Source organism: Polyodon spathula, chromosome 13, assembly GCF_017654505.1.
Source record: "Polyodon spathula isolate WHYD16114869_AA chromosome 13, ASM1765450v1, whole genome shotgun sequence".
In the NCBI taxonomy this organism is placed as follows: Eukaryota; Metazoa; Chordata; class Actinopteri; order Acipenseriformes; family Polyodontidae; genus Polyodon; species Polyodon spathula.
In genome coordinates this window covers 42,120,052-42,132,316 of record NC_054546.1, presented here as the reverse complement: position 1 = coordinate 42,132,316, position 12,265 = coordinate 42,120,052, and the positions used below count along the sequence as shown (strand labels likewise).

Here is a 12,265-nt window from a genome sequence, read left to right as displayed (position 1 = left end):
GAAAAGAAGTAAAGGATTATTGAGCAATTATACTGTAATATAATATATATATATATATATATATATATATATATATATATATATATATATATATATATATATATATATATATATAGTGATCATTATAAATTACAGTGGAAATAAAGAAATGATCGTCAAAATCCCAGTTCACATCTTACTGTCCTGTGTACAAATGTCACCCCGAGCACAGCAAATGCAGAACAGCTTTAAAAAAGCAGCCCAGTAGGGGCTACAGTATGAGTTTTTGTGATCTATAACACTTGTGTAATACTAATGTATCGTGTGTGGGGTGTCTCTTATTTCTAGCCTCTTCAGCTCTTCAGATATCCTTTTTGAAATAAGAGACTCTAAAGTAACTTTTTGAATCACTCACCTCAGTACTTTCACTGCAGAGCAATTCCAGAGTCTCTCCGCTAGTTTCTTCACCCCCAACTCTGTAATATTATTACACTCCAAACTGCAAAATACAAAGCGTTTCATTTTTGTACTCTCTTGTGTCAATTTTTCTACTACAGATTTTTTTTTATTGATACCACTGTAGGAATATCAAGTGCTAAATAACTTCTTCAACCACTCAACATTACAAAGTGAGAAATATTTGTACTAGGGCACAAATCTGGAACCTTGCAAATCCTGCAGGAAAATACCTGGAGGGCTGTGTGTATTACACCTGTGAGGATAGCAGGAAGCAATCCACTCGTCTCCATATTTATTCATGGCATTACCACAACACTGAGACTAAGAATTCCTGCTAGAATGTATATTTAGAAACCAAGCCATGCTGGTGGTCTTAGCAACTTAATTAAAAAAACATGAATGCTCATGAATGTGCTGTAAATGAACTTATTAACAGACACAGGATTCACAAGAACACCTGGGGATTTCTACCTTCCAGACAGACCTCAAGACTATGAGCAGGCCTGTGCTCAGCAGCTGGGGGGCTGTGGGAAGGCATGCTGGCATGCAGGGGGGCTGGATGACACAGGTTTCACTGTACACAGAATGTGTTCTTGTTCCTGCTACTCACTCCAGTCCTTTCAGTCTGTTCATTCTGGGCAGAATCTCCGCTATCTTAAGCGCAGCATCATCTCCAATGTTGTTCCAGGACAGACTGAAATCAACATGACATGTGTGAAAGAAAAGAGATGATTGATAGAGTTTCGTGCGGGACTGGTTTGTCGTCATTGTGTATCTACAGTATTGCTGTGCAAAAAAGTGAACCAACTGCAACAATACTCTGATGAAACAGTGTCAATGCAGAAAGGTAACATCACACTCACTTGACTTCTTCAATGGTAGGGCAGTGGCCAAGGCAGGCAGCAAGGTGGATAGAATCATTGTCACTGATGTTTATCAGCTTCAGACTGTGAACAGAAACAGCAGTGTTCAGAAAATAAATCAAATAATAGCAGTGAATCCATACAAATGCCTCTGGGCTATCTGTAACAAATCATACATAATGCACACTCACAAACATCCCTTGAATGTTAGTGCTCAGTTAAGTCAATGTACTTATTCATACTGACAGAACGCACTTGTTCCTGAATGTGGGTTATAGACTATTTTTGCCTTGAGTTTGGACACCTCTGTTCCAGACCTCCATACAGACAATTATCGGAATCTTTTTTTTTTTTCTGATCCAAAGCAACTTGAACAGAACATTTCCCAGTTTTTTATTTTTATTTTAAGAAGTTGCTAAATTAAGTGACACACATTTCCGCTCTGATACCCTACATTTAAGAGGAATTTAACTAGGTCACTTTCAATCTCAAAAACAAGAACGCGGAAAATCTCCTGCTTGCATTGTGGTTACAGATCCATGACAGCAAGGAAGCTGGCTTTGAGTTTAAACAGCTTACTCCAGTCTCTTTAAAGACTTCATACGCGGCAGCGCGTCTGCAAGATGAATCGCTCCTTCTCTTCCCATCGTGTTTTGTGACAAACTGGAGGATAAAAATAAATGCACAAGGTTTTGAAAAATCTGAACAATGCTGACGGTAAAACAAAGAGCTGAAGGTACTTCAGGATGCTGTGGACCTGAAATATCCTCGTGACATCAGGGAGCCCCTTTTGGTAGCGTAAACGCAGCCATCGCTGTCTCAGTCGATGGGAGTGTGTCCTACCCAAGAGCAGGCTCAAAGCTGCTCTAGGTATTGTTCTTGCACCGTCTCCAAGGCAACTCCTGTTTGCCATGGGCCTCCATTGCCCACAGAGTAGTTACCCTGCTGTGTCTTTTATCAAAGTGGAAAAACTGAACAAAATCTTTCACAAATATCCTGTTTTCTACTATAGAACCCTACCTGTGGATCCAGGATACAAAGGGTTTAATCGTGCTTGTGTTTCGAGAATGCTCATTAATTATGCACGTAATTATTGTACAAAAGTATTGATTTTTTTTTTTTTTAAATCCAATTTGAATGAGTATTTTGCCCAAACAGCGAAGTTCCAATATAATATTGAATCGCTGGGTATTAGATATGGAACAGCGGAAGCAAGCAGCCCCTGTAAAGCATGCAGTGCTGAACTGGAAGTCTAGAGAGGGCTGGAGAGTTGCTCTTACCTGATTTCCTCCAACTGTTTACAAGTGGGAAGCATTTGGGCCAGTTTGGAGCCACCATGTGGAGTGATTCTATTAGCCTGAAGACTGACAAGAGCACAAAACATGAATGTAACTTCTGATGTGATGCTAATCCAGGCCCAGAGGCAGTACAGAGTCCAGACACAGATTGCTGGTACAGGCACGGAGAAATCCAGTAGGTGGCGCTAAAGTACTAGTGTCTGCACATTGCTTAACGGTATAGGGTAATTACAATGTGCTAGATCTACAAATCTGAAACTTTAAAACTAGCAGGACTCAATGTAACTTGTTCTTTCAAAAGCACACTCAAAAATATCTTTAAAACTTTCTAAAGTGCTGCATGCATGCATTTTGCGATTCACTCAATACATATCTTGCACACAACACAACGCAGATATTTGCAGTTACTCGTTCTAAACTGAACGTGCACGATTCTGCAGCAAGTAAAGGCTTACCTTAAAACCTTTAGGTGTGTTATGATGGGTAAGACATCAGCCAGCTTAACTGCAGCTTCATCACCAATGCTGTTATTTGCCAAACTAAATAAATATAATAACATTTTTTTTTAAAGTACATTAACAACTACAACTTAAAGACTACTTGCAAGCCCTTGAATGAAATGTCTATGCTTTTTATTTCTGGTTTAATAACTTTATTGGGAGCTTGTTTCATTTGTGAAAGAACTGTGCTGATGACAATTTGAAATAAAGAGCTTTGTGACTCCAAGTCATTGTATTACAGACTTTGCCCCAAGCTCTGGTGACCAATGATTGCTGGTTGTTCTAAAAACAAGGCTCTGATCAATGGGAGATCTGGCTTTCGCCAGTTACCCGCATCATCTTTGGAACATGCTTTCCCTCGAAATAAGGGAAGCTCTGTCCCCAGTTATTTTTTATCTCTTGCTAGTGTAAACAAGTGTATATGTATAAATGAGCTGTCTTTACCAGATCTCTTCAATAAGTCTGCAGTTTGAAAGAGCGTCTGCAAGTTTCCTTCCGCTTGCGTCACCAATGCTGTTCTGAGACAGGCTGAAGAAATAACAGATTAAATGTCATCAATATAAATAAAGCAGAGTGTATTAGCATCACTGAGACCCCTTCTTATTTATATATATATATATATATATATATATATATATATATATATATATATATATATATATATATATATATATATATATATACTGTTTATAATAACTAGAGCTGAAAGGAATGTGCAGAACTTGCTTTTAAAAATGTGATTTTGGTCTTTCCAGAAGCCCATGTTATAATTCTGGATGTGACTCTATAGGTTTGCTCATTCGATCAATGTGCATGCATTATAATTCCAGTAATCAATATGCTGATCTCGTCTGCCACTGAAAGCTCTCCTCTGATTCCTCAGAGTGCTGATAGAGCTGCATTGGTAACCTGCCTGATTTTTCGAAGATTCTTCCAGCCAGGAATGTGCTGGACCAGTTTAAGAGCTCCCTTGTCCCCGATCTGATTGTTTCCCAGACTGTAAGAAACAATAAATAAAAACAAGGAATGACAAGCAAGCATAACAAACATATATTGTGGAGTTTGATTAGAATACAGTTCTTTTTATTTTTTGCTTTTATTTCAAATGCGTTTCCTTGTTGCTTTATTATTAATTCACAAAATCTATTTTCAGCAAAAACAGCTGCCAGTGCAATGCTAGAGGATATTACACAATGCACTTCAACAGTGCTATGACTGTACCTCCTTTTCTCCAGTTGTGTGGGGTGCATGCATCATCTGAGATTTGACCTTCCTGCCCATTGCCTTCCCTGTGGATCCACAATTTATAATTGCACAATATTCTTTGCCAAAATAGATTTTAATAACAGGGAACTTACTCGAGTTCTTCAATTCGGGTGCACCCCTTCAGGGAGTCCACCAGGTAAACGCCGCCCTCAGCGCTTGTGTTGACTTCACTCAAACTGAAACAGAAACGCGCCCAACGTGAGGAGCGATGACACAGGAGATGAACTGTTCCTCTACTAGGCTGTACGCCTTCCCTATTACTTGTGTGACAGCGTGATGTCGTACTCACATTAACTTCTTCGCTGACGTCATACTTGAGAGTGCTTCAGCGAGGCAGGTAATCCCCCGGGGATCAAGCTGCAGTGCGTCCAAGCTGTATCCAACAAGAGATACTTATGAAATACTCAGACATATATCTATGCAAGAGACTAATTGTTTGAATAAAAAAAGAGACAGCTGATTATCGCAGATCTATGATATCACGGTTTGGTTTGTTGTTGAAGTTACTGAAAGTGATGATAACACAGTGTAACAATTTTTTTTTTTTTTTGGTTCCTGGGTAGTAAGTGTTATTTCCTAATTGCTTATGCCTCAAAAGTATAGAAAATGGCTATTATTCCCCACAAACTTTGCTTTTATGACCAGGACAGTGATATTTTGAAATTTACCTATTTTCCAGAACATTCCAGATAGATTCAGTGCTGAGTAAACTTGGAGTAACTTCTAGAACTTGCTAGAACTTTCCAGTAATATAAATAGTAGTATAAATACAGGGGCCTTAAGCCCACCAGTTCAGTTTAGTTCCAGCTGCCTAAGTGGATACATATCTGCATTTTTCTGAGATGGCATCAAGAGGCTGCAAGCATCTGGCAGACGCATTTTGCTATGTCTGCGGCCAATTTATCAGGACAAGAGCGAAAAAGTACTCTGTGGAAGCATCTGCTAAGATGTGTGAGGCCTACAAGGCATATTTCGGCATGCCTGTCGGGGATCAAGACAAACCCTGGGCACCTCATTTCACCTGCGAGCACTGCAAAAAAACTCTGGAAGGTAAGATGGACAATTGTTGCTTGGAATTTTATGTTATAAAATTTGTTAAAATTTTTAAAATTGTAAAAGTTTTTAATTTTAAAATGTTTTACAATTTTCAATGTTATTGAAAAAATATATCATATATGAAAATGTTGCGAGAATCTCTTACACATTAGTCATGGGTGAAATAAATGTATTTTTGTAGGATGGTACAGAGGGGAAAAGAGAGCCATGAAGTTCGCTATCCCAAGAATTTGGCGGGAACCCACTGACCACTCAAGCAACTGCTACTTCTGCATGGTGGACCCTTCCAAACGTCGGACTGGCAAGAATGCACCTGCTATCACGTATCCGGACCTTCCTTCATCCATCGCCCCGGTGCCACACTGCCATGAGCTCCCCGTACCCACTCCTCCGGAGAGAGAGCAGCCGTCTTTAGAAGAGAGCAGCAAGTCAGAGAGCGAGGAAGATGTTGTAGATCCAGATGACAATTTCAGAGGTGGAGCTGAGGAGAGAAACCCATACTACCCCAACCAAAAAGACCTCAACGACTGGATTAGAGATCTTGGTCTCACCAAGTCCAATGCCGAGCTTTTGACGTCTAGGCTCAAGCAGTGGAACTTGTTGGATGAAAGTGTGCAAGTCGCAGATCAGAGGAAGCGTCACCAACCTTTTTCCAGCTTCTTCACCCGTCAAGATGGGCTCTGCTTCTGCCACAATGTGACCAGTCTGTTCGAGGCAATCGGAATCGCCTGTAACCAGAATGAGTGGCGCCTCTTCATTGACAGCTCATCCAGGAGCCTCAAAGCCGTGCTGCTCCATAATGGTAACAAGTACCCGTCTCTTCCCCTGGCTCACTCGATGCACCTCAAAGAGGATTACAACAGCATCAAGACCTTGCTGGACGCCTTGAAGTATGATGAGTATGGCTGGGCGGTCATAGGAGACTTCAAAATGGTGGCATTCCTGATGGGTCTCCAAGGCGGTTTTACCAAGTTTCCCTGCTATCTTTGCCTTTGGGACAGCAGGGACACCAAGGCGCACTACCACAGGCGGGACTGGCCACAGCGGACCGAGTTCTCTGTGGGGAGGAACAACGTCAAGTGGGAGCCACTGGTGGACCCCTGGAAGATGCTGATGCCACCACTGCACATCAAATTGGGCCTTATGAAACAATTTGTCAGAGCTCTAGATAAGGAGTCGGCAGCCTTCAAGTACCTTCAAGACTTCTTCCCTAAGCAGTCTGAGGCAAAGGTCAAAGCCGGTGTCTTCATCGGACCACAGATAAAAAAGATCCTGGAGTGCAATGAATTCCCCAAGAAGCTCACTAGTAAGGAGAAAGCAGCTTGGAACAGCTTTGTCACAGTGGTTCGGGGCTTCCTGGGCAATCACAAGGCCGAAAACTATGTGGAGCTGGTTGAGACTCTGGTGAAGAACTACGGCACAATGGGCTGTAGGATGTCCCTCAAAGTCCATATCCTTGATGCTCATCTTGATAAATTCAAGGAGAACATGGGAGCGTACCCACCAGGATATACTGGACTTTGAACGCCGCTACCAAGGACAGTATAACGAGAACATGATGGGAGACTACATTTGGGGGCTGATTCATGAAAGTGATTTACAGTATAATCGTAAATCTCGAAAAACTACTCACTTCTAAATCTTTTGTAGTCATTTTTGTATTACTTTAGTATAAATACATGTTAATTTGGATTCATATGTTGTTTTTTTCTGACTTTATGTGAACGAAAAGACACAAATTCGCCCATTTTCTCATTTTTCTCATAGGTACATTTTGAAATATCACTGTCCTGGTCACAAAAGCAAAGTCTGTGGGGAATAATAGCCATTTTCTATACTTTTGAGGCATAAGCAATTAGGAAATAACACTTACTACCCAGGAACAAAAATTGTGTTACATAGTGTAATAAGAATGAACCAGGGCTTTGTGTGACTACTGTAGTACACTGCTTGCAGCCATTCGATTACATGCCTACCGTTAAGATCCACTTATTTACAAGACTTTGAGAACATGCCCTTGCCCTTGCCCTGAAACGTTCAATGGTAAAGTCAGTGTGTGCAGATACAGTATTACCAATACCAACCACTAGGTGGCCACATGCAACGTAAAAATGACCAGGCATTAACAGCTCTGCAGAAATGGCACCGCTTACTTGATCTCTTCTAAGGCGGTGCACTTGCAAAGTGCTTGAACAACCACTAACCCCCCCGTGGAGGAAACAGTACTGCAACGGGAAATGCTGAAAAAAAACAAACAGGCAAAAGCAGTGACATAGCAACTCAACATACCCTTATAAAAGAATACCATGGTCAATTTGCAAGGTAATGTTGCAGTTTTCCTATGCTTTTCCCCTGCTGATACTGTGCAGTTTGCAATGGTTTGTCATGTTTTTAACTTGATTTATCATCCCGCTATGTGCTTTATAATGCCTACCTATGCTTTACAATGATTTCATTTTGCTATGCTTTTGCTATAGTCATTATTTATAGGGATACTCATACTGTAATACTGTACTGTGTGTAAATACAATTCAGTACATCATGCTCATATTCAATGCGTACTTTATCTGTCTGAGTCGAGACATTCCTGGTAGGAGATCAGCCACTGCAGTCGCTCCTGCATCCCCAATCTTATTGTGTGACAAACTAGGGTGAGCAAAACAAAGTCAAACATCTTCTATCTGTGCACAATGTATAAATCCGAAAAAATCAGAACACAGACTGTATTCATGTCATTTGACACATTATATTTAGACTTGACTTTTTTCCAGTTAGCAACATTAGAGTAAAACAATACAGTGAAAGAGAACATTTAATTAACAGGTAGATGCTGGTTAAAAATGTTACAAAGTAGCCTGTCCTCAAATTAGGAGACGGCATTTAATGGGTTCAGGATTACAGACAATATCGCTTAATGGGGTAAGGATTAAGGACAACGGATTTAATGGGGTAAGGATTAAACTCCTCTGGTACTTACTTCAGGCTTTCTAAACTGAGGCACCTGGACAGACCTGCAGCCAACTGCACCATTTCATATGCTGTGGTTTGTGTGGACTCAAGGCTGAAATATATATAACAGTTACTATGTAACTATATGGTTACTGCAGTGTAATAATGTAATTATTAATGTTTCCGTGTAACTGTGTAATTACTGAATAATATCACAATAGGAGCTTCATTATTTTAGGAGGATCATTGGAAGATACAAAGTGAAATATGATGGATTCACTATAATATAATATATACAGTACAATATGATTAACTGAAGAGTATTCTCTGATTACCCTGTAAGGTGCTTCCTGTAACTGGGAGTATTACCAAGCATGTGCTCACACAAGCACATGAAGTGTTACTAGGAAACCGCTCCCTGGGCAACGTTGGTAGTAACACAGACTTCCTCACCTGAGTTTCTTCAGTCTCCCTAGAGAAGGGAGAATCTGTGACAAGGTGACTGCTCCCGTGCTTCCAATGCTGCTGTGAGACAAACTGGACAATGGAAAGACGTGCTTAGAGCTCAAACACAGTACAGTACAATACAGTACAAGACCACTCATAAACATATACATGTGTTTTCTACCAAGAGACGCTAAATCAAAGTGAAACAATCACCCCGCACTTCAATAACAGCACTAATTGTAGTTACAGTAGAGTTACTCTGTAAGGATGTGTGTAATTAGAATATGCAGTACAAGAGGAATGTCTCACTGGGATTCTAAATACTGTTATCTCATGATGGCAGGACAGGGTACAGTTTGAATAGATACATGTCACAAAGGTTCCCATTCACAGCACAGCGCAGCTTGCCACAGTAAGTGCACTGGCTGCCACAGAGTGTGAACACAACACTTACTCCAGTTCCTGTAGCTGCAAACAGTGTTTGCCAAGGAATGCAAGAAGAGGAAGATTGTGGTCTTGTAATCCACAATGAATCAAGCTGTGAAATATACCAAGAAAACAACAAGTCACTATACTGGAATAATATACCAAGTGACTCAAAACCCTATGGAAATCTCCAGTGTTTTTGACCTGTGATAGAAAGATAACAACTTGTTTTACTCCTAAGTGTCAATAGTAGGGTGATACTCCTTCTTGCTTTCAAGAAGTTTTTAATGGCAGGTTTTAAATAAATCCGTTCAGTAATGTGTCGATTTCAAAAGAAGAAAAGCTGTCCTTCCCTCGCCTTTACAACTGAGTACCAATCCATGGCAATTAACTTCCACACTTTTAACATTAATGAATGGATGCATTTAATCCCTGCCGATAAACACTTCTTCAAAGCAATTACGAGCATGGGTGCGAGTATGTGCAGAGCCCTAGTTCAATAGCGCTATGCTGTCTTGTAATAGAAATTAATGTCACAAAACTAGAAAACTGCCATAAAAGAGACCTTCAGTAAGAATGAGCTGATTTCAAATTTACTTAAACTGTGAAACAAACACTATTCTTCAATTAAATAAACAGGATTTAATAAAAGACTTGTAGCGCCTTGTATCGTTACAACAAAACTGTTCTTACCTAATTAATCTCACAGGACTCCCTGCATATACACTAGCTCTGGAGCCAAGATCTCTGCAACACAAACCACAAGGCACAGTTAATAAAGTCAACACCCATTCTGTTTAGAAGCATTGTCAGGATTTTACATGCCTTCTGGGATTCTGCAAGTGTAACAGGGTGGAGGCAGGGTATGAACAAGCTCGTTTGCATTCTTGGTTTTAGAGCCTCTAACCTCATGGCATCCGACCAACAGGGGACTGTACACAATCCATAACAACAGTGCATCGCACAACACTGCCTGTCATACTCTTCCCCCTCTAACCTGAGATCTGGGTCATGGCACTGATGTAACAGGGCTGGGCATGAACCTCTTACACAAGTACTGCTCCGTGTTCAATAAACAACAACAAAGCAACAGGCAAAGAGTGGAAGACTGTCAGACAGTGATGCTGTACCTGTGGACTGCAGAGTCCGTATTTCCTGTTGTGGGTAGATTTGGGTTTTCCATTGTGATGTGGACAGTGTTTTTATGAACCCTGAGAATGAAAGAACATACCCGTTTACATGAAGACGAGTTCACAGCACTCATTAACCTTAATCATACTTCAACCCTCAAAAGAGATCTTTATTAGATTAACTAAGATATGCAAGACCTCAAAAGTTTCTTCAGGCGTAAGTGGAAATTTAAAGAAACAGATGTTACTATTTACGTTTGCACATCCAAACAATATACTGTAGATGGCTGGTGAGGCGAGCGTTAGTTAGTGCCAACATCCTGAAATGGGTTTCTGAGTTTAAGAGCTAAAGGGCACCACAGATAACTTCCTGTAACAGCCTATCAAAGAAATTATTAGTTCAGTGGCCAATGCAGGATATGCATTATTCATAACAATATTCAAACTGTTATTCAAAACGATATGCAAAGCAAACAGCAGCTCTGCACTGAGAAGTCGTGAACTCCCCTAACATTTGACAAGAAACGCAAGAGCATATTGACACATCATCAAACAATGAAAATGGACAGGGAAACGCTCACAGATCTTGTTACACAAACTGAGCATGGGGGGCTTTTGAAATTGAGATTCTGTCACTGGATTTGAATGAAAGCAAGACAGATTCCAAATCTAGAAAAAAAAGTTATTGAAGGCTAGAACCCTCAGCACTTAATAAGGACTAGCTTACCTGATCTCCATTATGTTTGAGTTGAGCCGAATGCACGTGGACACTAGACCAACAGCCCCTTCAGACTGAATCCATGGCTCTTCAATTCTGACATTAACAACAAGATCATTGTATGTTAAAATGAAAACAACGCAGGCAGGTTCACAGCTAGAAGCAATCACACCTGAAATGATGGCATGCTGAAGATGATAAGGGCTTTGAAGGATAAGAGGTTGAAAGCTCAGGGTGACGGGCACATGCAGAAAGAGAAATGAATGAAGGCAGGATTCTTAATCATTTATGTGAATTTAATACAAAAAGCAGACAAATATTTAACTTCATCAATGCATCCCTCCGTAACAGGGCAGAGTGAATCTCGACACAGCATTGATCCATGCAAGCAGACCTCTCTGCCTGCGTCATGCAGTCGTGCTCATGTACCGCGTGGATCTTACCTTACTGTTAGCACATCCGGACAGCTGTTTAACTCTCGGACAAGATCTACAACAGCCTCGAAAGTCATTCCATTGTTCCTTATTCTGGTAAAGAAAAGACACATAAAACACACAGCGCCTGTAATATTCTAATGCAGCCAGACTATTCAAGAAGGAAATGGGAGTTGAAGTGTAATCTAATAGTACAGGTATACCACGTGCATTGAGGTACATTAATAACACTCACAGCAGGCTCCTCAGAGATTTCAGATTAGCCAATGCATTCTGCAGAGCTGGAAGCCCCTCCTTCTCTAGTGTGTTATAGGACAGGCTAAAAAAGAGGAGAAAATAAAAGACTGGGTACGAGGGGTGTGTTGATAATCCACTCGCAACTGCCTTGTCCCTCGCCTTAACAACTGAGGACCAATCAATGGGAATTCATTTCTACATCCATGGTTTTAAAAGCCATCTGGAAGTGATTTTTTCTCTAATTTTAACTGCCATACTGCTGTACCTCGTTTCCGAGGGTAAAAATGTAAGCACCCCGGATGAGTGGAAAATTCACTTCCTGGTAGCTTTTAAAACACTCCATGTGGAACTTAGTTGATGTAGATTGGTACTCAATTGTAAAGCTGAGGGAAGGACAGCTGTTCTGGTTTTGAAACACAGTAATGAATGGATCTATTTAATACCTGCCGATAAATACTTCTTGAAGTGCGAGTACAGGTATCAGCACACCCCTACTGGATAAA

At 40.6% G+C, this 12,265-nt stretch overlaps 1 protein-coding gene across 4 annotated transcripts in view; it reads right to left on the bottom strand.

The window, feature by feature from the left end:
* Window positions 1–12,265, bottom strand: part of nlrc5 (NLR family, CARD domain containing 5) — a 38,485-nt gene that overhangs the window by 1,804 nt on the left and 24,416 nt on the right. For 2 of the 4 annotated variants that reach the window (XM_041268861.1, XM_041268863.1), the window contains 20 exons: window positions 11,761–11,844; window positions 11,535–11,618; window positions 11,101–11,187; window positions 10,374–10,454; window positions 9,937–9,990; window positions 9,272–9,355; window positions 8,824–8,907; window positions 8,399–8,482; window positions 7,984–8,067; window positions 7,575–7,661; window positions 4,655–4,738; window positions 4,458–4,541; window positions 4,013–4,096; window positions 3,544–3,627; window positions 3,055–3,138; window positions 2,582–2,665; window positions 1,881–1,964; window positions 1,302–1,385; window positions 1,049–1,132; window positions 395–478 (listed from right to left, as the gene is read on the bottom strand). In XM_041268861.1, the coding sequence (XP_041124795.1) occupies window positions 395–478; window positions 1,049–1,132; window positions 1,302–1,385; window positions 1,881–1,964; window positions 2,582–2,665; window positions 3,055–3,138; window positions 3,544–3,627; window positions 4,013–4,096; window positions 4,458–4,541; window positions 4,655–4,738; window positions 7,575–7,661; window positions 7,984–8,067; window positions 8,399–8,482; window positions 8,824–8,907; window positions 9,272–9,355; window positions 9,937–9,990; window positions 10,374–10,454; window positions 11,101–11,187; window positions 11,535–11,618; window positions 11,761–11,844 (1,653 nt within the window). Of the gene's footprint in view, window positions 1–394; window positions 479–909; window positions 1,133–1,301; window positions 1,386–1,880; window positions 1,965–2,581; window positions 2,666–3,054; window positions 3,139–3,543; window positions 3,628–4,012; window positions 4,097–4,457; window positions 4,542–4,654; window positions 4,739–7,574; window positions 7,662–7,983; window positions 8,068–8,398; window positions 8,483–8,823; window positions 8,908–9,271; window positions 9,356–9,936; window positions 9,991–10,373; window positions 10,455–11,100; window positions 11,188–11,534; window positions 11,619–11,760; window positions 11,845–12,265 lie in introns of those variants that run through there. The other 2 variants (XR_005951369.1, XM_041268862.1) reach the window with 2 other exon arrangements.